The following is a 25,648-nucleotide window of genomic DNA, read 5'->3' on the forward strand; positions in this document are numbered from 1 at the left end:
AAAAAGCATGAAAGTCCTGCTCTGCCTTGTAAGCAATGTTTGCATTCAGGGAATTAATATTAAATGAGAGGCAGGCAGTCAAGGCTGGTGGAACTGCCCTGCCATCACCCTGTATATTAAAAGATCCAGGCTGTGTTACTTTTCTCACTACTTGTTTGCACCTTGGACAATGAAAGACAACTGCAGCTATTGGCTGCCCAATTTCTAATGTTTTCTAGAGAATTTCCCAGTTTCAAGAATCAGGGAGAATGAAAGAGGTTCTTCTTGTTCCTCCGGCTAACGGAAGAGTTGGTAGAGACAAGATAATGCGATGATTTTAGGAATACATTTTATTTAAGTCACCTCTCTCGGCTTTCAGCCACAAGGAAATCAGTTCACACCTCACTCATTACAAGACAATCATGGGAAGTACTTTTACTTCTTTTTTGAAGACAACATATGAGCTTTATTCAGGCACAGAATGGTAGTGTTTCTTGGTGATTGCACCTTGAAATATTTGACTGACTGACTGACTGGTTTTCCCATGGAATCGGGTGTTTCTTTAGTCCCTGCACCAGTGACAATTTCTGAAGTGTCCAACCAGCTAGCTGTATCCTGACACAGCACAAATCAGTTGGAAAGGCTGAAAGTATTTTTTGAGAGGTCACGCATTTCCTACTTTGCTACTTTAAATTGTGTTTTATCATAAAGATCAGTTTGGAAATGCTAATTCCAGAGGTTGTAGCCAGAAATCTCCCACCCCCAGAGTGTGTGTCCATCAATTAATTATGTATGAATCTTGCTTTTATGTTTAGGCTCCAGATAGCTGTCCTTTCTCAGCAAAGGCATGGAAAGTCCTTGAATAGAGAAGGGAGCACTTAAATCTCTTGTTTTATTTAAACCTCCCTCTATGTCCTCAGCTAAGTGCATGTTCTAAATATTCTCCACAAAAGCCTCATCACATGTCTCAATTTAAATAAACAAAGAGAAGATGTCAACCTGGGCAAGCAGCAGGACAGTCAAGCCTAAGTGAAAAAGCAGCGGTCGGGACCATTTTGTAGATGATAAGTGCAGGCACTCAACTCAGATGCAACCCAGATCCCACCCGGAGTCACTACTGGCACATTTCACTGCGTCCTGCCTAAGAAGCTCTGTGTTTGCTCAGTTGTGATTTCCTTTGGTTAGCATGTGCAAAAGCTTCCAGGAGCAGTGTCTCACAGTGCTCATCTGCAGAAGCCCTTGATGGAAATTCCTAGAAAAAAACATTCCTGGAGAACAGAGCAATGCAAATGAAGGTACCTCTTCTGCAAGGGAGTGCAATGACCTACAGGTTACTTCGTGTCATCAGTGCAGACTACCCATTCACAAATTGTTCTCTGACCTTCAGATGATCATTCAGTAAACTTTAGATTTTTGACTCCATAAAGCATGAATTAAAGCAAATTTAAGGAACTGCTGTTTGATAATAAATGGGAGGCAGCTGCTGCCTCTCTCAATTCACTCACTACAGATTGATTTTAAAATTTTGTTTGACAACTGACCACTTGCAAATAAATTACATCCTAATATGCTGAGTGTCACAGGTCTATAATTTTCTCTGCCACAGACTGAGGAACCTGCTCCAAGAACTGTGAGGAAGAAAAGAAAAAAAGAAAAGAAGAAAAGTAAAGTGCAAGAGGAAAACATAGATAATAAAGCCAGTAGCTCCACAATGACACTGCTTAATAAATGAGATCCCCACTCAAGAGTGAGCAACATCAGATGCTAAGTCCTTTAGACTGGAATATAAGCTAGTAAGATGTGTATCAAAATGGAAGACAAATTAGGAGCCCTGCTAGAAGTTAACTGCTATTGCCTAGACAAAATTGGAAAGAAGCAAAGATCTGGAGAGCTGAAATGTGATAAAATAGATCAGAAACACAGGAGCAGATTGAGGGTTTAAAAGCCAATGGAAGGGAGGACTGGGCACGTCAGCTGTATCATGGGGGGCTATATATAAAGTTCTAAGAAAAATAAAGTAGTAAAATGTGAGGTGTCTGCAACCAGCATTTTAGATACACTAGGAAAATGACACTGCAAATGCAATGCTATTGCTGTTGAAGTGTTGGAGAAGGGACAGACCAAGAAAAGAGGCACAAGGCTCGAAAAAGACAAAGGGCTATGAACAACCATGGGTATTCATGGGTAATTTGTTCCATTTCAGAGCAGTGAGACTGGTTTCCAGCCTGTGGTCTGCAGATCCCTGGAAGTATTGAGCTATTCAGATTGCTCAGTCAGAGGTAAATAGGGAAGTCTGTTGTCATTGGGCTTAAATTCATTGCTTAGGTGTCTGCAAAGCCATTGGAAACTTTACAGAACCCGCCAACCAGAAAGTGTTCAAAACCAGTGAGTTAAGATAGTGCCACTGGGCATCTGAAGAGCTGGCACAGTGCCTTTTAACTGAGGGTGAGTACTGTAAGTTAGTTTATGTTGGCAGTTGAGCCAATTTTGTGATTAATTTTCTGGACATTTAAACTTTAATAGGCATTTCAGATGCAGGACAGTGTTAGCTAAAACAGTTTATAGCTTTTAGCTTCAACGAAAACTCCTTCTATTTTATAAGGCATCACCTTAGAGTAATTCTAAACAGACCCTCCCATTGCTGCAAGGAGACAGCATTAACAAGAGCTCTGAGAGCGGCTTACAAGAAAAGTTATAAGCAATGCAAAAACACTAGGTGCCTACATTGGAGTACGCCCAGATCTGCTGAGCTTGGGAAAGCATACTGAACAGTAGCTGAACTGCAAGAAATAAAGAAATAAAAAATGCATGTTTCATTGTAGCTGCCAACTCTGCCTGAGAATCACATTCCCATTACAGCCCATACAAATGGAAATTGCAAATAATGGCAGTAGTGGGACCAAATCCATCCCAGCTGCTTGGAGACGGAGATAAACTGAATTCTTCTACCCCAGCATGGCCCAAAATACCACTAAAGCAGTTTAATCCCCAAAGAAGTAAGACAGTTTATTTTCCAGGGATCTGTACCAGTGAGGAGGAGGCTTCATATCTTGATGCACAAGCTCCAGAGAAGCTTCTCTGGCAAAGTCTGGAAAGCGAATGGCCCTTGCCTCTCCCACTCTGTCTCTTTTTCACAGAGTACCTCAAAATCTGGACTCCTTTGACATCCTCTGCTTGCACTAGTGCTCCAAATATCCAAGACTCTGGTTAAATCTGCTCAGATATATCAAACAGCTTTTGGGCAGCTCCTTTGCCTCTTGGAGAAATCAGTCCTGAGATTTCTTGTCTAAATTAGCTTGAACCATGTCCTTCCTGCCTATCTTCTCCTTATGTGGGATATATTTGTTCTCCTATTACACTCCCAGTTGAGCAGATAAAGAGCATGTTTCAGATAAGCCCTCAGAGCAATCAGGAGGTTCAAGAGAGCAGCAAGCTCTGGAGAGTCTCCATGCTAATCTAATTACAGTGAGCAACCAGCTGCCTCATCACCAGAGCCCAGTGGGTCTCACTGTAGAAAGGTTTTGGAAACAAGTAGCATCTATGCTTTTAGGTTCTGGCCTTTAATACAAAGTTGAGGAGAAACTAAATGTCAATAGATACATATCTGGAGACAAGGAGATGGAAAAAACAGCATCTGAGCTCTAGGAGCCAACTGGGAGCTCTGGTCATTTTTCAGATTAGGCTGGGGAACTGGGGACTCAGTGAAGTAATTTGTTTACACGTACTTGACTTCTGGAACTGACTTTTAAAAGAACTCAGAACCAGGACATGCTCCTGCTCAAGATTATAATTGTTGGAGTCTGCTTTTACATCTGTCTGGCACATGCTTGAGTGGTGACCCAGTATTCCCAGGGGGAGAGCACTCAGGCTGTGAAACTCACATTGTAGGACAAACAGATACTGGGTGCATTAAGCCTTTGGGAGCACTGGAAAGCAAGGAAAGTTTCCATGTTTACTCTTGGTAGGCATACACTACCCCTATGCACAGAACGACAGAGGTGAGCTCTGACATAAGTGCCCAGCCTAGGGAGCGATGGCAGAAGAGAGATGTGACCCCAGACCAGCTTTGGCATGTCTTCACTGCTCTCGGGTAGGCATGAATCTAGGTACCCAGGTAAGTAGAAGGCTCTGCTTTATTCGCTCTCACTCTTTCACTCTGATCCAACACATAGATAGTCAGATATTTAAAAGCATCCTGCTCACCCCATCCCATCCCTCACCAGTGGCCAGCAGAGCATTTTCTCCTTTACCGCTCTCTCAAATTATGGCAATGCTGACGTGCAGCCGAAAGGTCAGCTGCTGATCTTTACATCACAGCCATTCCAGCACATAGCTGGCAAGCTGGACATCTGTCTCCAGCACCACTGGAGCATGCTGAGATTATGTTCCTATGGATTTTTCTGCAAGGACATTTTTTTAAGCTTCTGGATTTACTATTCCTCAAGTATGGAAGATAGAAAGGCATCTGGCAAGTGTGGGATCAAACTCTTCCTATGGTCCAGTTACCATATCCTGAGAAAGACTCAAGTTGCACAAAGCTTTATGCTTTAATATGCTTTTAATATACATATGCTTTAATTTCTGTAATGCACTTGGATTTACACTGACTGAAAAGAGAGCAGAAACCAGACCAACTGCAAAAATTCACCTATGACAGGTGGGCCCTCCACCTCTGATTCATGGGCTTAAAAATGGGGTAGTTTGGCCTCCAGTTGCTTGCTTTGTATTGAGGTATACAAGCACAAGAGCTGAACATGCCTCTTTGTAAGTCCTTTTGCAAATGTGGCCCTAGCTGTTCACAGGCCGAAAGGCACTTCACCTCCCATGGCATGAGGAAGAGCCCCTTGCCTTGCAACATTTTCAGCGTGCCTCAAGCTTCTTTTTTTCACCTTCTATACAATGGATTCATTCTCAAACAGCCAAACACTCCCTGAAAGCTCCAGCTTTGCAGGATTTCTGTCCCTCAGATGCCAAAGCCTGTAAACAGACAACTGCCTCTTCTAACCATGTCCTGACTTTGAGAAGCCAGAGGCTGCTGCTCAGAGGACACATGATGACAACTCCTTGGTTAACAGGTGGGGCAAGACAGTAAATGCAGATAGTGAGTAAAGTTCATTCTAAACAGCAGTAACAGCAGCAGACCTCTAACTATTTGCCAGATCAGAGAGTCATATAATTGATGATTCATTGCCATAGTACAGTAGGAGTAAAATATATAGTGGAAACACTGAACTAGGCAAGATGAAGAGTACAGTTCTTGTCTGCATAGTAGATGCACTTTGCTCCAAGGTAGTACTCTAACAACAGTCATTTGTACTATCCATAGCAGGCCCTAAATCCAGAGCCAGGCAAACAGCACTGAACACGCTTTGACATGGCATCCTTCATATCTGAGATACTATAAATGCCTTTTCTGAAGCTGTGAATGGCTCTTTTTGCAGCTGCATATACTACTGCAGCACTGCAGCAGCGATCTGGAGCTGGTAACAGCTCATTGCAGCTTTCAACATTGCAGCCCCAATTCCCAAGACAGCAGTCCTGGAATAGATGTCTGTCCAGGACCGCAGGATTGTCTTCTGACACTTTTCCAAAAGCAACTCAGGGAATTTTAACTAACTGAGAGGTGAGCAAGAGCCATTAAATTTCCACCTACCACAATGCCAATACCCCTTAGTTTTGATACATAACATTACGTCTACTATATAATTAAACACAGCTTTGTCAATATGACTCACTATGGCCTATTAACCCAAACACTGCTAATCTGTCCTGTGCCTCCCACAGCTCTGGCTTCGCAGTCCTGTCTCTCAACACACCCTAATTTTCAGTTCCAGATTCCTCACTCATGACCTCTGAGCATGGTGGGCTCAGAGAGTCCCAAAAATAGAGACAAATTTAATTTTTCCAGTCTGAGGATGAGGGTCAAGTCTGAAAAGTCAAGGGGAGAGTCTTGGAAAGTCCCTGGAGCCCCCTCCCACAGCAGCTGCCAGCCTGCCTGTCCTTATCTGGGGTAGGCCAGTGGGCAATGAGGTCAAGACCATTTTTCTGCTTTTGGCAATCTCCTGCTCTCTGGGACAACTTCCCATTTTTGCCAACCCCTATAGCCAGCTCTGCCTCAGGATGTGCCAGGCTTTGGGACAATTTTCTATACTTATAACAGCCTTTTAAACCCTCTTCAAAATCTCTACTAGCTGCCATTCTGTGGAGAGATACTGGAGCTAAAGAAAGCCTGTGCTGAAAGTCCCCAAAAAGCTAATTTTTACAGCCCAGCTCTTTGTCAAGGACATTTTCATCTGTAAAGATTCCTCAGGGCACACTAATAAAAGTGGAGTGTAACATCACAGTAGTGTGTTATGGCCTTATCTCCCTCACGGAAGCTCAGCAAACAGACAAATTGTGGAGCTGCCCCTCTCTGCATCTGCACCTTCTAACATATAACAGAGAGTATGTATGTCTCACTTGCTCCACAGCTGCTGTAAGGGAGCCCACTATTAATTTGCAGAAGTTAGAGCCAGGCTTAAAAATTCCATTAATTAAGTGTTGGCGGAGGTGTTTGGAAAGATGTTCTGATAAATATAGTGCTATAAACTGTTTCCCTAGAAACAGAAGAAAGTTCAACAATATGAAAAGTACCCAGGCTGATAACAGCTACTGTTCCTGCTGGGTAGAGTCGGGGCTCTGTGGAGACTTTGGTGCAGAGAGCTTTTCACAGGGATTTGGCTACCCATGATTTTCAGCAGGTAGTGCAAAACCACAAAAAACGAACCTCTACACCACGCCTCCCTTCCTTGTGCCCTCCTGCTTAGCCCCCTTCCTGTCCCAGATGTCAGGCGATGGGAAATGCGCTGTGAAGCTTATGGCCGCAAATTCAGAAATGCCAAGTGCATTCAGGGCTCCCAGCTGGTGGGCTCCTGTGTTGGTGCCCAGCTGCCCCAGCACCCCAGGGGACGCAGCTGGAGGTACAGCAGCTAAACCACACAAACCTCAGTGACTGACCTGCTTTCAAATGGCTACTTATACATAGTCCATTTTCTTCAACGGCACAGCTTATATATGGTCATATTGGAAGTTTTGCCTCATAGGGGACCCACAGGGTTTTATTTTGCTCTTCTCTGGCACTTCGTGTTCTGCCTGCCATTATTCTTAAGAGAGAATGTGGCCATGGTCTATGGCAGCTTAACACATACACATGGGAGAGGACACTGTAGCACTTGTAGATCAAGGGATGAAAATACTCAGCTCTTAACTGCTCCTCTCATCGCTGCACTGTTACTATCTGGAGGACGCAGATAGAGAAGGCAGGACTTGGCAGAAAATCTGCTACGTCAGTGCGTCCATCTCTGTGGAAATGCATGAGTGAATACCTTTCTGGACAGATGCAGCAGGTATTATAGGAGGATTAGACTTGATCTCCCCTTAGAAAGGGCACTAAGAAAAGAAAGGAAGAGTGCTCTAAGCTGATTCTGTCCTATTAAATGACATTTTAGCCTGGTATTTCCCACTTCAACAGAAATTTGATTAGAGAGGTTGAAATAAACAATGTTTTAATGACCCAAGCTGTAGAAAATGGAAAGGTTTTGAAAAGAGCTTGTGTGTATATAAGAATAAGCACTTATATTGCAACCTCTTTGAGGAATCTTAAGCTGTTTGCTTTCCACAAATCACCACTGGCAGAGCATGCAGAGCGCACAAGCTCTCTTCTAAAAGCTTTCTATTTTCTACAGTTTGGGTCATTAAATCAGATGCTGATTTTGTTCCAACCATTCAGTACAGCCTCCATCTCCTCTAAATGGCCACGTCTGCATTCAGCTCGGTTTTCTGCCTGGCCTGCCTCACTTCTCAGTTCTTGACCTCCTCAGTCCTCTTCATTGCTGGCTGCCAATATCCTAAGCAAAGGGATCACAGGGACCGAGGTGACTTTGGGAACACACTGACTCCTCTCCTGCAGCACCCCTTGATGCCTCCCCTGGGGTGCTAGTTTCATCATTTTCTCCCTGCTCTCTGCAAGAGCTTCCTTATGAACAACTACTCCCTTGTGAGCTGCTCAGTGAGGGAAGGGTCAAGTACTTTGAGTCTGTCACTCTCCCACTACTGACTACTGCTCCTGCTTTTCCCCAGCTTTGGATGGAGAGAGGAGACTCAAGCACTTTTTCTACCCCTTTCCATGACCAGCCATCCTGCCAGTTTACCAGTTTTAGGTAACAGATGCCTGCCAGAGCCAGCCATCAACAGCACTGCTTCCTCTTCATGCTGTCCATGAAGTAATAAGCCTCTTGGGGCAACACAGCAAGGCTCCAGAATTGGGACTGACTTGGACACACAGCCTGACTCAAGAGGGTATATCATCAAGGAGGTGGTTTGTCAGAAATATCTAAGGTCCGCTGTCCTTCCTTATGGGGGCTCTGGGAATGGTAGCTAGATTAAATAATGAAATGTTTTCTTTGCTTGCAAACAAATACAACTAATTTGCCCAGTTTGATTCCTTGTTCCCTCACCTTGCTTCTCATTTCTCAAAGTCAAGACAAGATTAATGAATGCTACACAGTATGGCTGGAGGGGCCCACATTTCTCAGAGTATTTCAAGCCACAAAATACCTTCAGCAACAAAATGGGAGAATTAAAGCTGATAAAGCCAAGTTTGGAAGCAATTAACATCAATCTAAAATTCAGTTGTTTTGGGGGCTCAGCTTAAAAATAAAAAGCAATTACTGTGGTGACAAACTCAAATAATACATAGTTTTTCCATAGTTAATTTAACAAAAGGAGTCTGCCTTCACCAACAGCTACAATAAAAAGGCGTATATAAAAGCTATTTACTTGCACTGAACGTTTTAGTGATATTTTGCAAAAGCTTATTTCTCAAGAGCATAACAGCCTTTCCCAAACACCTGAGGAAGCAACAAACTTTTTTACAGTGTGAAGTACACAGCATAGCTTTAACCACACTCAGAACTGAGAAGAACTCATTCAGAGAGCAGAGATTTCACCTCACCACTCAGGAACGTGAGAAGACCTCCAGCCAACAGAACCATGGTTCCTCTCACCCTGTCCTGGCTGTAAATGCACAGACAGCTCTTCCTCCATTTCTTCCCTCCCAGTTATGGGCCTGAAGAACAGCAGAGGCTGTTAGTGCTGGAGCTTGTGGGCGACTCTGGTTGTCACAGCAGGGAGAATCAATCAGGCCTGAAAATTTGCCCAAGATTGTACAAAGAGTCTATGTGCAAAGTAGAGACCCTGGGAATCAGGTTCTCCAAGTCCAGAGCACAGCCTCTTGGGCCAAAGGCTAACAGAAGTGTTTTAAAAGCCACCTAAAACACAGTTGTGTGGATAACATTTATAATGCTCCAGTAGGGTGCTTGTCTAATGGAAACATCAGCCATGCACGAACAGTGGTTTGCAGATTTCAAGGACAAGCGTTCAGATTACCTATAGTTAGTCTGTAACCCTCCAGCCTTTTGTGCTGTTGTAAACAACAGCGGAGCCTGCCTATGCCAGGGCAAAAGCATTTTTGAATGTTTAAGCTAATGGCTTTCAAACTGTGTCAGCAGAGCTTTTCTGAGCAGTGTATTGAACGAAGCATTTGAGCACCCTGCAGCTGTAGGGTGGTGAGAGAGTCACAGAGCTGCATCATGAAAAGTACTCTGAGATGCCTGGTCAGTCAAAACTCAAGCAGCCAAGGAGCTGGTAATATTGGACTTGCAAAACAGCATTCATATTAGTGGGAAGAATGAATGAACAGTGCATGTTGGAGCTCAAAGAGGGGAAAACATATGAGACTATCCAAACAGGCTGTCCAAAACTGGCACGCAGAATTTCACTCGTCTGTGCTCCCAGCAGCATAAAGGAGTCAGATTTAGTTCTTGCGAGATACGAAGTGAATAGCATGCTGATAGGGTCTTATTTGTCCTGACTAGAGGGAACAGTATGCAGTGAGATGATGAAAGTTTTACCAAAGGCCTAGGAAGGCTTTAAAAGCATTTACTAAGGCCGTTGCTCAGTCCTCTCTGTGCACAGCGTGTTTGCAACCTACACTAGCAAGTGATCAACAGACGCAGAACCCTCCCTCCCTCCTAAGCTTCCTCAGCAAGGTCTGTAGGGGATGTTCTTGGTGTAAGGAAGCTCCTTTGTGACTGGGGAATCCACTCAAAACTACAGTAATGCTCTGAACCAAAATGCCAGTGTAGACGCAGTAAAACAAATTGCACCAAAGCCATCTCTGCTTATATTCAGCGGGTACCATTTTTCTTTTGCGCCCAAAAAGAGTCAGCCTTTTTCCACTCTCTCCAAGGCTGTCACAATACCTGTTGTTGTATGAAAATGAAATTGATTAATAGACCAGATTATAGTAAAACTGAAAGAGAACTACAGACATGTTTTAAGAGTTCATACAGGTTCACCATAACCTCAGGCAAACATCCTGGCATCAGCACAAACTGCAGCAATCTGCTTGCTAAAACACTTGCACCAGGTCTGACTTCAAACAGAAGAGTCAAAGTGGTGCATTATAACCTTCAAATGGATGAAGAGACATCTGCCAAAGTCAAATGTTTAGTGCAAAACCTGTCAAAAACTCAAACATCTTCCGTCTTCTGGATGGCTGGTGCACTTTGGGCAAACGAAAGTGCTCTCTTGGTCTTCTCTCTGGATTTACAGCATAGATAAACCCAGCACATCATAGAATACATCTTCCTCACAGGGGAATAAATGGAGACCTAAAATTCCCCTGCTGGGGTGGGAGCTTCCTCAAAGCTTGTGTCACTGAGAGTTCAGCTGAGGACATTTTGCAGGAGTTCCTGCCCTTTGGCAGGAAGGCATAAGAAGCAAACAGCATACGGTGACAGTGTTCATTAAGTGTCTGCTGTGCTAGAGCTGGTCAACAGGAAGAGCCATCGTACTCTTGTTTATGATGTGTCCAAATAATATTTTTGCAAAGTTGTCTACAATAAAGAGAATAGTTTTCCTCCATATTCTAATCCACTGCAGGGTTCAAATTTTCATTCCAAACCACTTGACAGTGTCTCATTAACCCACTGCATATAATAAATGTGTCCAATAATAATCACCACGTCATAAGAAATCAGAAAAATTCTATAAAATATAAATCCGAAATGCTTGCGAGGTCATTTATTTTTCAACCCTAGAATTAGAGAAAATGAGGTCTGCCAACCCCTCAGCTGAATACAAGTCCCAAAGCAGACTGTCTAAAATTTTCCAATAATGTTTCTCTAACTTCAAACTGCAGCATTTGTAAAATTTGTAACCACCTTTTTCCATGTAAATTAAACATTCTCTTCAACACTTGCACAGTTGAATCTGCCCGCAATGCTTCAGGTAGCTACAGAGATGTAAAGCTGTTCATCATGAGAAAAGTTTAGTATCCTCTGGGACACCTCATCAAAATCACTAGGATAACTGAGACACTTGTTCTTCTGATCCAAAGAGAAACATGCTGTTTTCACAGCGCTCAGCTCAAAACAAAATTGTTTTGTCCCCCATCTAGCCATCCTGCCGTTGTCCCCATGTTGTCAAAGTACCTCCCATTACCCCGAGTTTTGCTCCCCTTCGTATGTGGACTTTCCACTGGAGCATCTCTGAGCCCCTCAGGGAGGGTGAGTGAGGACTGGAGTGCTTTAATCTCTCTGACTCATGATGTGGCTTTGCGCAACTCTGAAAAACAACATTTGGAAACCCCTGTCTTCAGTAAAAAGAGTTCAATATTTCACATCAAAAAAGCTGAAAACAGGGAATAGAAAGGAGAAACAACAGCTACTTAATTGTAGCTGACAGACAAAAGTGCTTAAAAACAAAAATTCATATATTGGAAGACTGTGGAGTCAAAATAAAAATATATGCATAGAATTACTATATATACAACCAATCATGCAAAATTAAGGACTGTTATTACAGTTTAGAAATAGAACCACTAGGAAAAAAGGAATACAACCATTCCTGAAGTATAATGAAAGTGAGATCTGACCACAGTGTTTGATCAAACAACTAGGAAATGTTGGATCAGTATTTGTTTAGGAGAGCTTTCAAATTCCCATGGATTAGCATTTGTCAGATCCCCAAGAATATTTTATGTTGCCTTTTAAAATCTAAGTGGGAAGACAGATGAAGTAATTTACCAAAGCAGAATTCTCTTCGCAGAGATCCTTACACTGCTCTCCCAGGGTAGGACCAAATGAGCTGATGGCACTAACCAGTTTCCAGAAGGCAGTCTCTTGTGGGACTGCTTCTGAAAACCTTTTTCCCAGGGCAGCTGCAAAGTGCATTTTCTGCAGCAGGTTGGCCAAAGGCCCTAACAGAGTTGCCCTCCTCAGCTCTGCCCTCGCTGCCCCTCTGCACTGCCCACGCTCCTGAGGAGCTGGCAGAGAAGCATCCCATGGTAGCGAAACAGCTCCGTTCTCCCAGCACTTCTCATTTCACTTAGGCTCCACAGTGCACTGGAAAGCCTTGCAACTAGGAGCAGACAGAGGCAAGGCACTCACAAAGCCTAATTCTCCTAGGTATCAGCTTTTTGTTGTTTTTTTATTTACTGAGAACAGTCTACTTAAGCTGCAGTAAGGTGCCGCAAGCCTAAGGACTATTTCATGTGCAAAGGACGAGTAAAAGTTGCCAAGGAGCTTTCAGAAGCATCAGACTGAATTTTCAAAGATGTTAATTCATAATATTGTGACTCTCTGTTAGTTTTCATGGGCTTGTCTGGGAGTGAGATTTTATTTAGAGTTTTGCAGAAAATCCCTGGAGACAGCTGGTGGCAGCCTCTTTGTTCTGTGTCTGTTCATCATCGAGCACCACGGGCACATGCAGCCGGAACATGAATAAGACAGCAGAAGCGCACACACCTGCAATCACATCCTATAAATGGGCAGGGGCATAGTACTGCCCATCACCCTTGCCTGGACCATGATGAGGGCTGCTACGAACTATAGTGACACTCAAAAATAGGAAGAAAAGGACAATGATGTTTTGGCTCCTACAACTGTTGCCAGAGTGAATTACAAAAATCCACCAGATCACTTAAAAGACATCCATGCTGGGTCAGACCTACTCAGTGTCCATCTCCAACAAGAGCAAATAGCACATGTTACTGAAAAAATGTAAGGTCAAGGTTAATATGATATCATATCTCCCTCCTGGTATAGATGCTGTGTTCCCATTCATTTGTGGTTCAGGCACTGGCTGAGCCAGTGTTTCTCTGTGCCTCTCAGTGTTGATGAACTCAAAGATTTTCCTTCTGTGATTTTTTAATGCAAATGATGAAACGTATATTGGGGAATTTTTTTCATCACAGTCAGAAGTAGAAGATTTTTTCTGGTGGCGTTAGAGGAAGGAAGGAAAAGACTAGAGAAAATTGCCTGATGTCAGCAGCTTAATTCCCTTTACAGAGAAAGGGCAATAGCCCAAGCATCTAACTATACTTCTGGTATTAAAAAGTCAAGACAAATTTCATTAAGCAAAATGCAGTTTATCCTACCTCACATTAACATCAAGTTCTTCCATCACAGGCAATAGGCATAGGGAGCTGGGAGTTCAATGCCCATAGAAGAGATCTTGTCCTGCAGTGGAAAGAGTTAGAAAGGACAGTTATAAATTAAAGGATCTGTCATTTGTACATGCCTACCCTAGTGAGAAACCCCCACACGCTTTGTTTTTCCCCTTGCCAGCTTTGCTTCTCTTGAATGCAGATTATGTAGACACATCAAAATGAACTCATGCCTTTGCAAAGAATCTTCATGACACAGTTTTCTTTGTCATCTCCTTGGACATATTTGTATCTCACAATGCTAAGGTGCAAGAAATCAAGTTGAAATATCAGACAACCCATTTGCAACTGTATACAAGATTCATTCATGCCTAACAAAGGGCTAACAGAGTACTTCAAGGTCCAGATAGGACATTGGCTCTACTGAAACTAATGACAAAATTCCCACTTGCACGAGCAAAGACAGGTCTTCACCTGGAAGCCAAGATCAACCTTTAATCCATCCTATGCTCGCCTAAGTATGACACAGTGTAGCACAGTTTAAGCCTTGGTCTCCTTGACTAGCTGGCTCATGAAAGAAAGGTCTGGGTGTTTTAGCATTCCCTGCCGACTGTGGCCACTTGCGCATAGGCAGTGACATGTGTGTGAAGCTCTCTGAGCTGACCCCAGCATGTCCACAGTGAACAGCACTGTGTCCTGTCTTATGGACCTAGTTCAGAATCAGATGAAATACAGCTGGACGAATGTGATGCTCCTACTTTGGGACCCGACATCGTGTAACATAGCTAGAGAGGAAGCACATAAGCTTTCTCCACAAATGAGCTGCTCAACGTGCTCCCAAAAGCTTTCTGAAATTTCCCGCAGCTGCTGCTTCAGAGACCCCTCCATGTAAATTCTTGGATTTAGATACCATAGGACTGCTTCAGCTGCAGCCAGCTAGAAAAATACCATAGTAACGGCTACACTGGCACAGAAAAAAGGCTCCTCTGGCCTAGTACTCATTTCTATAGTGGTCAGGAGCAGTTGCTTTGGAAGAAGTCTTAAGAAACAATGCACAGGATACAAACAGTATCTAACACGGTATCTGTCACAGTCCTCTGCAGACATCTTGCTTTACTTGCTGAGTAAAAAAATCCCAGTCTGTGTAGTCTCTCCTCATATGGAGGCAGGCCATTCCCTCTGATTACCAGAAAAGAATTACTAGAGAATTAATTTCAAGAGACCTGAATCCAAAGCATCATACCCTGTGCCCACTGCATACCACGCTGCACCCAATTAGCTCTGAATGCTGGTGTGGAAAGGGGCACACCAAAAAACACCATTCACGCATCGATCCTGTCTTTTGTCCTGCGAGTGAAAATCTCAATGTCCTCAGAGGAATCTATACACATTGTGAAAGACTCTCACAGCTGAAATAGTGTCAGTTCTAGAAATAAACACAAGCAACATAAATTAGCAACACTAGCACCATTCCTGAGATTTGTTTGTCAAGAGCCAACTTTTAAAGAAGTTTATGAAAATATTATATGTTGCAGTGCTGGTGGTACTGAGGAGCTGGGTAGTGTGATATAAGTGACCTCTTCCAGCCTATGCTTAGATGCTCCTATGCAAAAAGATATGTAACAGCATACACATGTGTAAATCGTACTGGAACTGAGTAGAGGACTAAGACTGTTCATGATAACTTCCAAGCTTTCAAGATTTAAAATAGTTCAAATACAATCAACTGAAGAAGGCTTGCAAAACCTGGATGTGAAAAGACAAGTGAGAATGCTTGGTAAATTAGTTTCTCTTTTTACATGAAATTAAAACATTGACTTACTACTAAATTAAAATAGGTTTCCTATGACACTATATTGTGCAGCCTTGTGAATACTTAATAGCAGTACTGTAATTACAAAAACTTAATGATTTGGAGCTCAGGCTAAAGCAAATGTACTTACTCTCAGTAACACTAAGTGGTATAAATATTAATGGGATTTTTAATTCTATCAGAATTCCATCATGAGTCCAAAGAAATGAATATACCACGCTAATAAAGACTTTTCGTGTTTGCTACTATTGATCCAGTGGAAAAAAAAAAAAAGGGATAAATTTCTCGGATCATATCTTCAAAATACATTCTCAACTCTTCAGACTGTTGATTGCCCCTTGTGTTGTGTCTGTAGAGAGCCAAGTACAATGGTATCACTGTGGCACTATTAATAATAAAGCAAATAAAAGTAATGTTATTGTGGTTTCTTGGATTCAAAGAAAAGATTGTAATAATGTTGACTCAGACTTCCGGATGTAATGCCAGGTTTGCACTGTAAGTGAACACCCACTATCCAGGCCTGATTCAATGTTTACCAGTACTAGTACTTCAGTATGTATAGACATATGTTTTATATGATATTTTATCTAAGTGTGGAAACCTACAGAACTTGGCAACTATTTATAGTTTAAGTCAACAAATGGTCTTTCTAATGGGACTTTGGAATGTGAGAGCTTAAAGACCACCACTTCATTTTGCAAATATAAGGTGACTGGCATAGAGTTTCTGATCAAGCCACCTCTGCCTCCGTACACACTGACCTCCAATTTCAATTTGAAATAACAATGTCAACAAACATGAAACAGAGCACTCAATAGATCACAGTCAAAACACAAGAAATCTCAACCCTTCTCTGCCGGCCAACACACTTTATGAACACTAGTTAGTTCTGCCTTATAGCATCCTTTGACAAGTCATCTTCTTCTATTTTTACTGTGGAGGAAACAGAGGCACAAGGAGCTTGTCTGAACCCACCAAGACAATTCAGAGTAAAGCAGAACCAGCTACTGGACATAATATAAGGACATTAAACTGATCTTCCCCTTGCTTCAGTATTGGGATTTAAGAGTCTCCTGGGAAAGTTTCTGAAACAAGCAAAATTCATAATTTCAGCATAATCAAAATTCTCACCAGTCTATGTTCTTACTTACACACCAAAATGTGATTTCTCATGTATGCACCGAAGTTTCTGTTCCTTCAGTCATAGTGAGCATGAGATGTTTAAAAACACAGTGAAACTTTCTTTGTTTTCTGTTAAGATTTTCTTCAGCTTTTTAGTGTTTTCTTACATGGTAGAAATAATGTTTGGTACAAAACAGAAAAAAATGAAGGTGTTAAGGACTTTACTGAAACTAGGAGTTCCGTTCAAAAATATACAACCACGTCTTGCTGTGCTGTTATGTGTGTTTATGACATCCATCCCATACAGTGTGTGAGTCATTCATCACATTTGTAATATCTCACCTCACATAAAATTTGTTCGTTTTCCAATATTCCTAAATTTTGCAACTCTGAAAAAGTTTTTCAAATCCTTTTTAACATTTTTTCCACAAATAATTATCTTTTCCCACAAATATGGACCCAAGCAACAACCAGGTCTGAAATAGCAATGCATTTAAAGTGCCACACTGCACAGCTCTCCAGGATTAGCAGCATCATATCACTGTACGAGAGAGACCTTCAGAGTTTTCGGGGCTGCTGGCACTTTCATCTTTCCCCACACGATGAAGCATATAATGAACATATAATGAAAGGACCTTAAAACAATGACATTATTTAGCTTTTGTGGGCTTTTCCTTACTAGATTTTACAATTGAATCATCTCTTTTCTTCCTCTCCCCATTACAACACAGTGGTTAGTTTTGCAGTAGTTGGAGTTCCAATAAAGAAAGAAAAGGGATGCCAATAGCATCAACTAAAAAAAACCCTAACAGTTGTTCTGTAAATATATCTGGCTCACATAGAGGATCTGGTGCTATTCTTTGTTATTAAAGTGATTACTCATACTCAATTAAGAAGCTGTTCTCTGCCTCTAAAATATAATATAGACTTCCTAACTCAAGCCTTACATCACGCAGACCATCGTATTTTCTCTGCAGTTCAGGGAGAGATCTCTGCTGTTGTGTCCAATAGAGACTATTGGCACACTGGAGCTGTAAGCACCTTCAGCCACGTCAGAGTTGCTCCTTTTCCAGCATATGAAAGTCTAATTTCCAATGGCTCTTGAGCAGTCTCTGCATCACAGTACCTGCTGAGGGAAACCACCCTGGAAAGCCAAGGCCTTCCTCTGTCCTCTCCAGTGTCCTGCTGCCTCGGGCTTGCTGAGAACTGCCCCACTCACCACAGTTGCAATGTCTGGGAAACCGGAGCTGGGGTCCCAGTCTCATGTCTAATATAAAACTGATTTTTAGTTTCTAGCATAGCCTCCTTTCTCAGATGCAAGCCTGCTGGAAGAGGCAGGCTGATTCCCCTCACCCATTGAATACTTCTCAAAACGAGTCTTCTCGTATGTGTTTCTTTGGATTTGGTACCAGGAACTGCAATGAAATGTTCACCACAGTAATTTGCTTAGGGACATCAGTAACCAGCCACCCTAGGCCAAGGCTAAGGTAAGTAGTACTATGAGGGGCTATGTTAAGGCAGAGTGAAGAGAAATGAAATGGTTTCATTCTTTCAAGTGTCAGCACAGAAAGTAATTTTGATAACTCCTATAAGACAAAGGAAAAATTTCAGTGATTTTGTGTTTCAGAATTCAGCTTGGGGTCATTTTGTTTGCTTTATTTTTCTACAGAAATTTATCATTTTAATGTGCACTAAAGTTACACACAACCTGTATCATTATGTTATAACACAGATCTCTATACCCATCAAAACATTCTATTACTTTTATTCTATATTTAAAAAAAATAAGAGGATTATTTAGTTGGTCACATCACCTCCACTGAAATGGGAAAATGATGGTAGTGCACGCTAATGCTGTGGAATAACATGGAAATCAGAAAAAAATAGAGCTTAAAATATTTTAACGTAATTTTAGAATTAAAAAAAAACCAAACAAACTTGGAATTCTTAAACTGAAAAAGACCTCTGCAAAGACCTATTCCCCCAAAGAAACTTGACTGAAATCAGTACTCTTGGCAATATTTTCACTTCAGCAAAACCCAAAACTTTTTAGTGAAAAGAGATTTCGGCATAGCATCTCCATCAAGCTTGACAGGACAGCTCCATAGACTTGTCTTGTGAGGTACAAATTCCTCACCTTATTTTGTTCTCTGCTGATCACTGCTACTACAAAAGAGCAAGACACTTACACCACACATATATGACTAGTCCTAATCACCACTAACTGCACAGGAGACTGGCACTGACTTGGGAAAAGCAATCTAGTAATATGTCTCAGCAAGGCTGTGTTGATGGCATCCAGGGAAATCAGAAACCATCCATCTGTCCAGACAAGATCTGCTGCACCACTTGTACCTCACTCCTTCACCTGGTACATCACTATGTCACCTTGTCAGATGACACCCTCCGTCCGCACCTTTTCCCCTCAGCTCCATGGTGACTGGGGTAAGGAAGGGAAATCCAAAAGAGCAGATGGATAAACCAATGTGTCTTCCCAACCAAGCTGCAGAGACTCATGGGGAAACTTCATTCAGGAACTTTAAGGTATAAATCAAGAATTCACTTCTCAAAGACCACAGTGATCTGGTAGCCAGCAGAGCTAACCACGTGTCTTACCTGACCACAAAGACGCCTGCTCTATTTGGTGGTCCTCGTTGATTCTGCTGTTGGGAGCCTTGGTAAGGATGAAAACATCCCATCAGATGACCATAGCTAAACCATTCTTGCAAGACATTTTTCTTGTAAGGCATTGACTAACTGAGACACTGACACATTCTTCATCTAATTTATTTCCATCCCACTCAAGCACTATCTAGTTCCACTTTCTGTCACTGCTGAGCTGATGATAACAGAAAAGTTGAATCATTCTCCTGAAAACTTACCCTTCCATTTCCTGCATTGCTAGATTGTGCTTCTTCATCATTTGCAAGACCTTAAATGAAGTGGCATCTCAGCTGGAGTGAGCAGTCTGAAAAGCCATTTCATTTTACGTGCAGATCCATATTACTATGCCTTTCTTTCTCCACTACTGAACTACAGAGGAGGGGTGAGGTTGTAAAAGAAGGACCACACCTAAACTCGGGGTCTGCCTCCTGCTCTCTGTGAGGTATTGGACTAACCACTACAGTTCTCTGACTTCACCCTTCTCTTTGTAAATAAGGTAAAAAGGTATAAATAAAGTAAAAAATTGCCCTTTTCCTTCATTCTTTCCGAGTCTTGTCTATTTAGAGCAGAGTGTGATATGCACTGACAATGACTTGGTGCAAGCCAGCTTCAGTGTAGGTGTCCTGCAGGCACCCATTATTGCTGGAGAACACCCAGCCGTGTGCTAATAAGAAGATCCTGCCACAGATGTTTGGAAGGCCTGTTAGGCATTCCTCTAGAAACAGTTAATATCCACAATTTGGAGTATAAATTCTTTGAAGTACAGGGAATCATTTAACTTTTGTCTAATATTTGTGATTCCTGATTGAGGCCATAGGAACCACTCTAACATAAATAAAGACTACTACTAACATTTGAATCTGTGATTCCAGGAGTTTCCTTACTTTCTGAACATCTCCTTAATCTAAGCTGGAATTGAACAAAAGAGCCATTGCCCCATTCCTCTCACATTTCTTATTTGTGATTGTGATTTTTACTGTAGTTCATCTCCATCATTATCAGAGAAACAGAAGTTGTTAACAGAGGTCAAGCGGGCAGGACCTTTCCAGGTTACATTAAACTGATACCTTGTACTGGCAGTCACCTCAATCCAAATATAATTTCATGCTCATCACTGTAGAGCAGTCCAAAACCCTCCAAGTGTTGCAAGGGAATATCCTCTTCCAGCTCAAGACAATACTTGAGGAATAGGAAATAGCAGAGTGATCTAACTTATTCTGCTTCTAGATAAAATAGCTCCATTTCCACTATCCATTTGTGATACAGCTATTTTCCCCCTCCCATAACATTTCTTGCCTTCTCTGTCATTGCTGTGGCTCTTTTCTCCCCAGGAAGGACAAAGTTGCCAAGAAGTCCCTCACTTGTCAGCCAGAGATAGATTGCTGAATTGATTTTGAAAGAATGTCATTCCAGCAGGTTAAAATGCAGCACTTCGCTTAAATGGGAAAAAATGAAAAGATAGAATTGATATGTCATCTGAAAAAGAAAACAGAGTCCAGCTTTAAATAGAAAAAAAGACATAAGAAAGTCCTTTCACTGAAGGGCTATTTTACAAAATGACTCTTTAAACTCATGGAGAGAGTCTCTGGCTCGAAAATCCAAACCACAGGTGCTAAGTTTAACTGGCTCATATTCCACTGACGCAGGAGCCACAGACGGCATACAGGTCACAGAGGAAATGAGCACCTTGCTCCAGAGTATTTGCAGACAGACAGGCTTTTCTTCATTGTCAAGTCTGGCATTCACAGCCTGTCAGCCATTACCTCCGTGCCTTTTCAACCTTACCACTAAGTTATTCTGCACTTTCAAAAAGAAGAGTTTAAAGTCTACATTCAGGTACCAAAATAATAACAATACATCCCCAAACTCACAGCTGTTCCTTTGGAAAGGATGTGTGGATGCAATTCTGCCTGCTTGTTCTCTTTGATCAGATCCAGCCTAAGAGGTCCCACCATGGACAGCATATAACAGAAATACTCTGAGACGCTCTGCCAAACACCTTACAAGAGTTCTGCTGGCTCAGAATTGACACTTTGTGCCATGCTTTCATCTCCTAAATTGCAAAGGTTCACAAATTGAACTCTTTTTACAAGCATATTATATTCTCAGTCTTGGGCTAGAAAAAATTGTTGTCTTTTGCTTGCATGTCTGTGTGTGCAAGTGATAGCAAAAAATATCACGTATTTCCCTTGGTTTCATGATTTCATACTTTTGAGGAACATGAAAGCAAAATTTATTTTAGAGTTTTCAGTAACAGTAAGATTAAATGCAAAACAAAACTTGTATTTTCTTTATATACAGCAGTAAATTTTTTATGGACTGTTCAAGGGTGACTTTCTTCCAGTCCAGAGACATTTTCACAACATCTCTGTGTGTAGCAATCCATGTTTGTATAAAAGCTCCAAGGAGAGAAAACAGCTATAAAACTTAAGGCATTATTTACTGTGACATTATTATTACGAAATTTCAAACCCCACTGCTCTCACCATTAGCAATTACTATCAGTTGGTAATCAAAATGCTCTAAGGCTTTTCCTGCAATATCACGGCCTCAGTGCAGGAAACCATTAAAAATATCCAGCATGAAACTATGGGTCTCTCAAAAGGACCAAGATACACTAAGAGATATCAATCAGTAGCTGAAGGAAAGAAGAGGGGATTGAGTTCAGCGAGTGCATCAGAAATGAGGATGGAAAAAATAGATGGGCATGATTTCCATGGCAGTATCACAGAATTGGTTTTGTGCTTATAAGGACAAGCCACAATGTTAGTATTCCCTCATCACGACAAAGGACTAAAAAAGGCAGTATAGCACAGGCTTCCAGGTAGCTTTCTGGGAGAGCCATAGGTGTATCTGAAGGGGATTTGTACAGGGCTACCATGTTTCATTCTTGCTCACCTGTCATAAAATTTCCCCATAATTCACTGTAAATTTGCCCTTCCTAGCATACACACTTTGCAGCTACTCTGTTCTCAGCACAACACCGCAGACCCAGGGTATGGAAATCTGTGCCTGAGAAAGGCACTGATTGTGCTTTCTGTGATTGCAATCAATTAAACATAACACACAGTGGAGAAATGTGCAATATATATGTTAGGAAAAAGAGAAATCCTTCAGCCTAGAAATAGGCATGATGATCCTGAAGGGAAATCACAGCCTGCGAGAGGACTCAGGTTGATTAATTCGACACCGCTGTGTCTAGCAGCAGGTGTGCATGCACAGCAACCCAAAGCTCACTGCAGCCGAGAGCCATTCTGCACTTTGTCTAACCTTGCTTTTACCAATTCTCTAATAAATTATTAGCCAGGATATCACCCTCCAATTGAAAATGAACTTTACTCAGAGACAAGTGCCAACAGTCTCATGGCAGAGGTTAGCACATTTTCTAACGTGTACACCACGCCGAGCGTGGTGCTCTGAGCGCAGGGATCGATGTGCAGTGACTGTGCGACTCAACAGGAACCTGTCAGTGCTACCGCAGCTTAAGCAACAGCAGGCTCCCGCCTCTTATTTAAAGAGCTACACTGCTCCCTGCTCCAAAGCAAACAGGAGATGAGCCATGAAAAAAAGCACATTAACGTGGGCATTTGTCTTATCAGGGGAATACACTGCAGTATTGTTCTGAGCTCCGCTAATGAGAACGCTAGCACTTGCCACCTTGAGACAGCCAAGGAAAAAAGCGGTGAAAGGAAACATCTCCCTACTGCTATCCAAGTCCTGAAATGCCACCGAAAGAGGCACAAGAACCTGGAATCACTCCCAGTTACAGCATTTTAGTATTTGTTATTATTCTTTGCTCTCCCAGCTGTGCAGACAAGCCTTTCTCGCCTGTTTTCTTCCTGATTCAGATTCCCATGCTGCCTGCAAAAACCCACTTGATAGTACTGCATCATTTGGGCCAATGAGGGGAATAATGAGTCAAAACGGATGAGAAAGCCAGGAAAGATTCCTCACTGCACTTCGCAGAACAGAGGCCTCCCTGGCTGACACCGCACTGTGGGCACTGATTCATTTGTACCGTAATGAGAGGGAGAGTGTAACTTGTATTTTGCACTATCTTCAGTTACTACCCAAATTCCAATATGTATCATTGCGTGGTGGGCATGCACCACTCTCCATCTGTATGTCATGCATGACTGTAACTTTATGGTGTTGGAAGAAAATTTCTCTACTTCTTTTTTATTGATGCCATGAAATGATTTTGTAGCTTGTGAAACACAAGCAGGAAATAACCTCCTGCTCTAAAGCCTCGTGCTGTGACACACCAGTCACTGTGTTTATGCTTCTGCAATCCCTGAACTTCAGAAGTAAGAATATTTTATGGCCTAGGTGTCATTTTATGGCCCTTACTTCTGTGTAGCTATGACTAATGAGCTCAGTATGATTGTGCTCTATTGTTATCTACCGCAGCTTCCACTGTGCAAAAGGGTTAGCTTAAGCTCCAGATCTCACCTGTAAAAATTCCCCTATTACTTCTATCTGACCAAACTGAGCACCGACAGAAAGTTTTGGGGTGCACATGCGACAGAAAGTTTTGGGGTGCACATGGGTGAATACATTTGCAGCAGAGGACACCTTACAGAGACTTAGGGGGAAATTTATAAGCCACAGCACGGAAGCCTGGAAGTGCAGAACTTGCCCCCTCCTGCAAATCCTGCCCAGGGGCACCAACAAACCTGGTCTGAAAATCCCTGGTCATTTATAAGTGCAAGCAAAGCACTGCTCTCACTAAAAATTCCCCGACACTGGGGAGTTAAGACAAGCAAACTCATATAAGTGTGAAGCTGTTGCTGACAGGATCATTTCTCTGAGTGAGGGCACTGGTCTCGCACAGTTTAGTGCATTGCATCTCATTCACACTTTCCCATTAACTTTCTTGCCTGACTCCAGCAGACCAGACCCAGGAGTTTCCTGCTACCCCTGGGCTGCAGCATAAAGCCACACAACTCCACATGACATTTTAAAAATGAAGCACAGACAAAATCCCCAGAGCCTTGCACCACAGATATATGTGGCTAACTCAGCCGACTCATACCTCTGCTGCCATTTCTTCACACTCCATTAAAAGATGACAGATTCTGCAGATGGAAAACTGGCTGAGCATATTCATCTTAAACCTGCTCTGCCTCACTTAAAAAACTAGTTAGTTAGGAGCAAACTAAAACAATCCCAACCCCAAGAGACCATGCATTTCTCCAGATCTGTACAAAATATATAAAGAACTCAGGCATCATCACTTCTAGTTAAGAAGCTAGCATCACCAGGGAAAGTCAAAAGGTTAATTAATTAATTACCTTTTAGAAAGGGGAAGGTGACATGAAAGAGAACATGTTAAAATACTTTCTCAGCACATAGGTTCTTATCTTACCTAGGGAAAAGTTTGCTCCAAATATTTCAGAGCAGTAGCAGGAGTACTTTGAGAAGATTATAGGCCTTTACACACTGGAGAAAGGAAAGCAGAGAGAGACTTACTCTGGTGCTGATCAGAGGGAAACAACCACAGCATGCAATTTTTCCTAGGAAAAGACAGTTACAGCAATTGCTGCAGGTTCAGTACTCAGCCACTAACCAAGCTGTTTTGCACTACTGCTCTGACAACCATGCTGCTGCCCTTGTGCTGACAACCACAATCCAGGATGAGGGGGCACTTGAAGAGAGACTGTGCCTCAGCTACCATCTCCACCAAACCCCCTCACTGCTGTCTTCACCAATCCATCTTCCCAGGCAGAGGCTATGAGTGACCTGACCAATGAGCAAGAGCTTGTGAGTCACACTCAGCCCTTCTGAGCTATAGAGGGGGGCCTGAGCCTCAGCCTCAGCCTCAGCCCAGGAGCTGTGGGGAGGAAGGGTAGTGTCAGAGCTGTAGCTTAGGTTGAGTAGAAACTAGACTTGGTGCTTCTCTGATGCTTAGGAAGAACCTTTCCCTACCAAACTGTGCTGAGTGTAGCACCTCCAAAACACAGCTGAGGTACCTAGCTTCTTTTAAACTAAATTACCAAGCTACTGAATCCTTCTCAGGTTACTAAAAGGAAAGAACCAAACTGAACTTGGGGCTACGTGACCTTGAGGGTTGCCCCTCAAGGTCATTCTTTGGTGGGCTAAAACTGCAAGCCTTATGGCATTCCTGATGGGAAGAGGAAAAAGATAAATAACCTCACAGGGCAAGCTGCTTTCAAACAGCTATTTCCAAAGTAACAATGCCAGGACATGCTTTATGTGGGCTCATCAGCCAGGTTTTCCAAGTAAAACAAGCAGTTGAGGCACTGACTCTGTCTGGTATCAGACACCTGGCAGGCACAAGATGTCATGTGGCTCATTTTCAATTGTTTCATAAAGCACAGTTATTTCTACCACCACATGTACTTTGACCAAGCGCATTTTTCTAAGTCTGCCCATTTCAGGCTGCTAGTTCCTGAAAAATGATCTCAGGCTGGTTTCTGTCAGGTCTCTACTCTGTACTGCAGGCCGTAGCTTGCCTGCGGTTGCCTTGCTCCGTGTTGCTAGCGAAGGGTGGGTTTCCTACTCCCTCCGTTCTCCTTAACCCTGCAGGGGATCAGTAGATCCCCAAGGGAAGGAATGAA

The 25,648-nt window shown here is 42.5% G+C and overlaps 1 protein-coding gene across 2 annotated transcripts in view; it reads right to left on the reverse strand.

Moving 5' to 3' along the window:
• HTR4 (5-hydroxytryptamine receptor 4) overlaps positions 1 to 25,648 on the reverse strand; it is a 151,371-nt gene that overhangs the window by 89,282 nt on the left and 36,441 nt on the right. For both annotated transcript variants that reach the window (XR_010391729.1, XM_064520874.1), the window contains exon 2: positions 13,460 to 13,541. Coding sequence is in view for 1 of the 2 variants with exons in the window: in XM_064520874.1 (XP_064376944.1) it covers positions 13,460 to 13,485 (26 nt within the window). In the remaining variant the exon portion in view is untranslated. The remainder of the gene's footprint in view (positions 1 to 13,459; positions 13,542 to 25,648) is intronic.

The sequence above is a fragment of the Dromaius novaehollandiae genome, chromosome 15 (assembly GCF_036370855.1).
Source record: "Dromaius novaehollandiae isolate bDroNov1 chromosome 15, bDroNov1.hap1, whole genome shotgun sequence".
Classification (NCBI taxonomy): Eukaryota; Metazoa; Chordata; class Aves; order Casuariiformes; family Dromaiidae; genus Dromaius; species Dromaius novaehollandiae.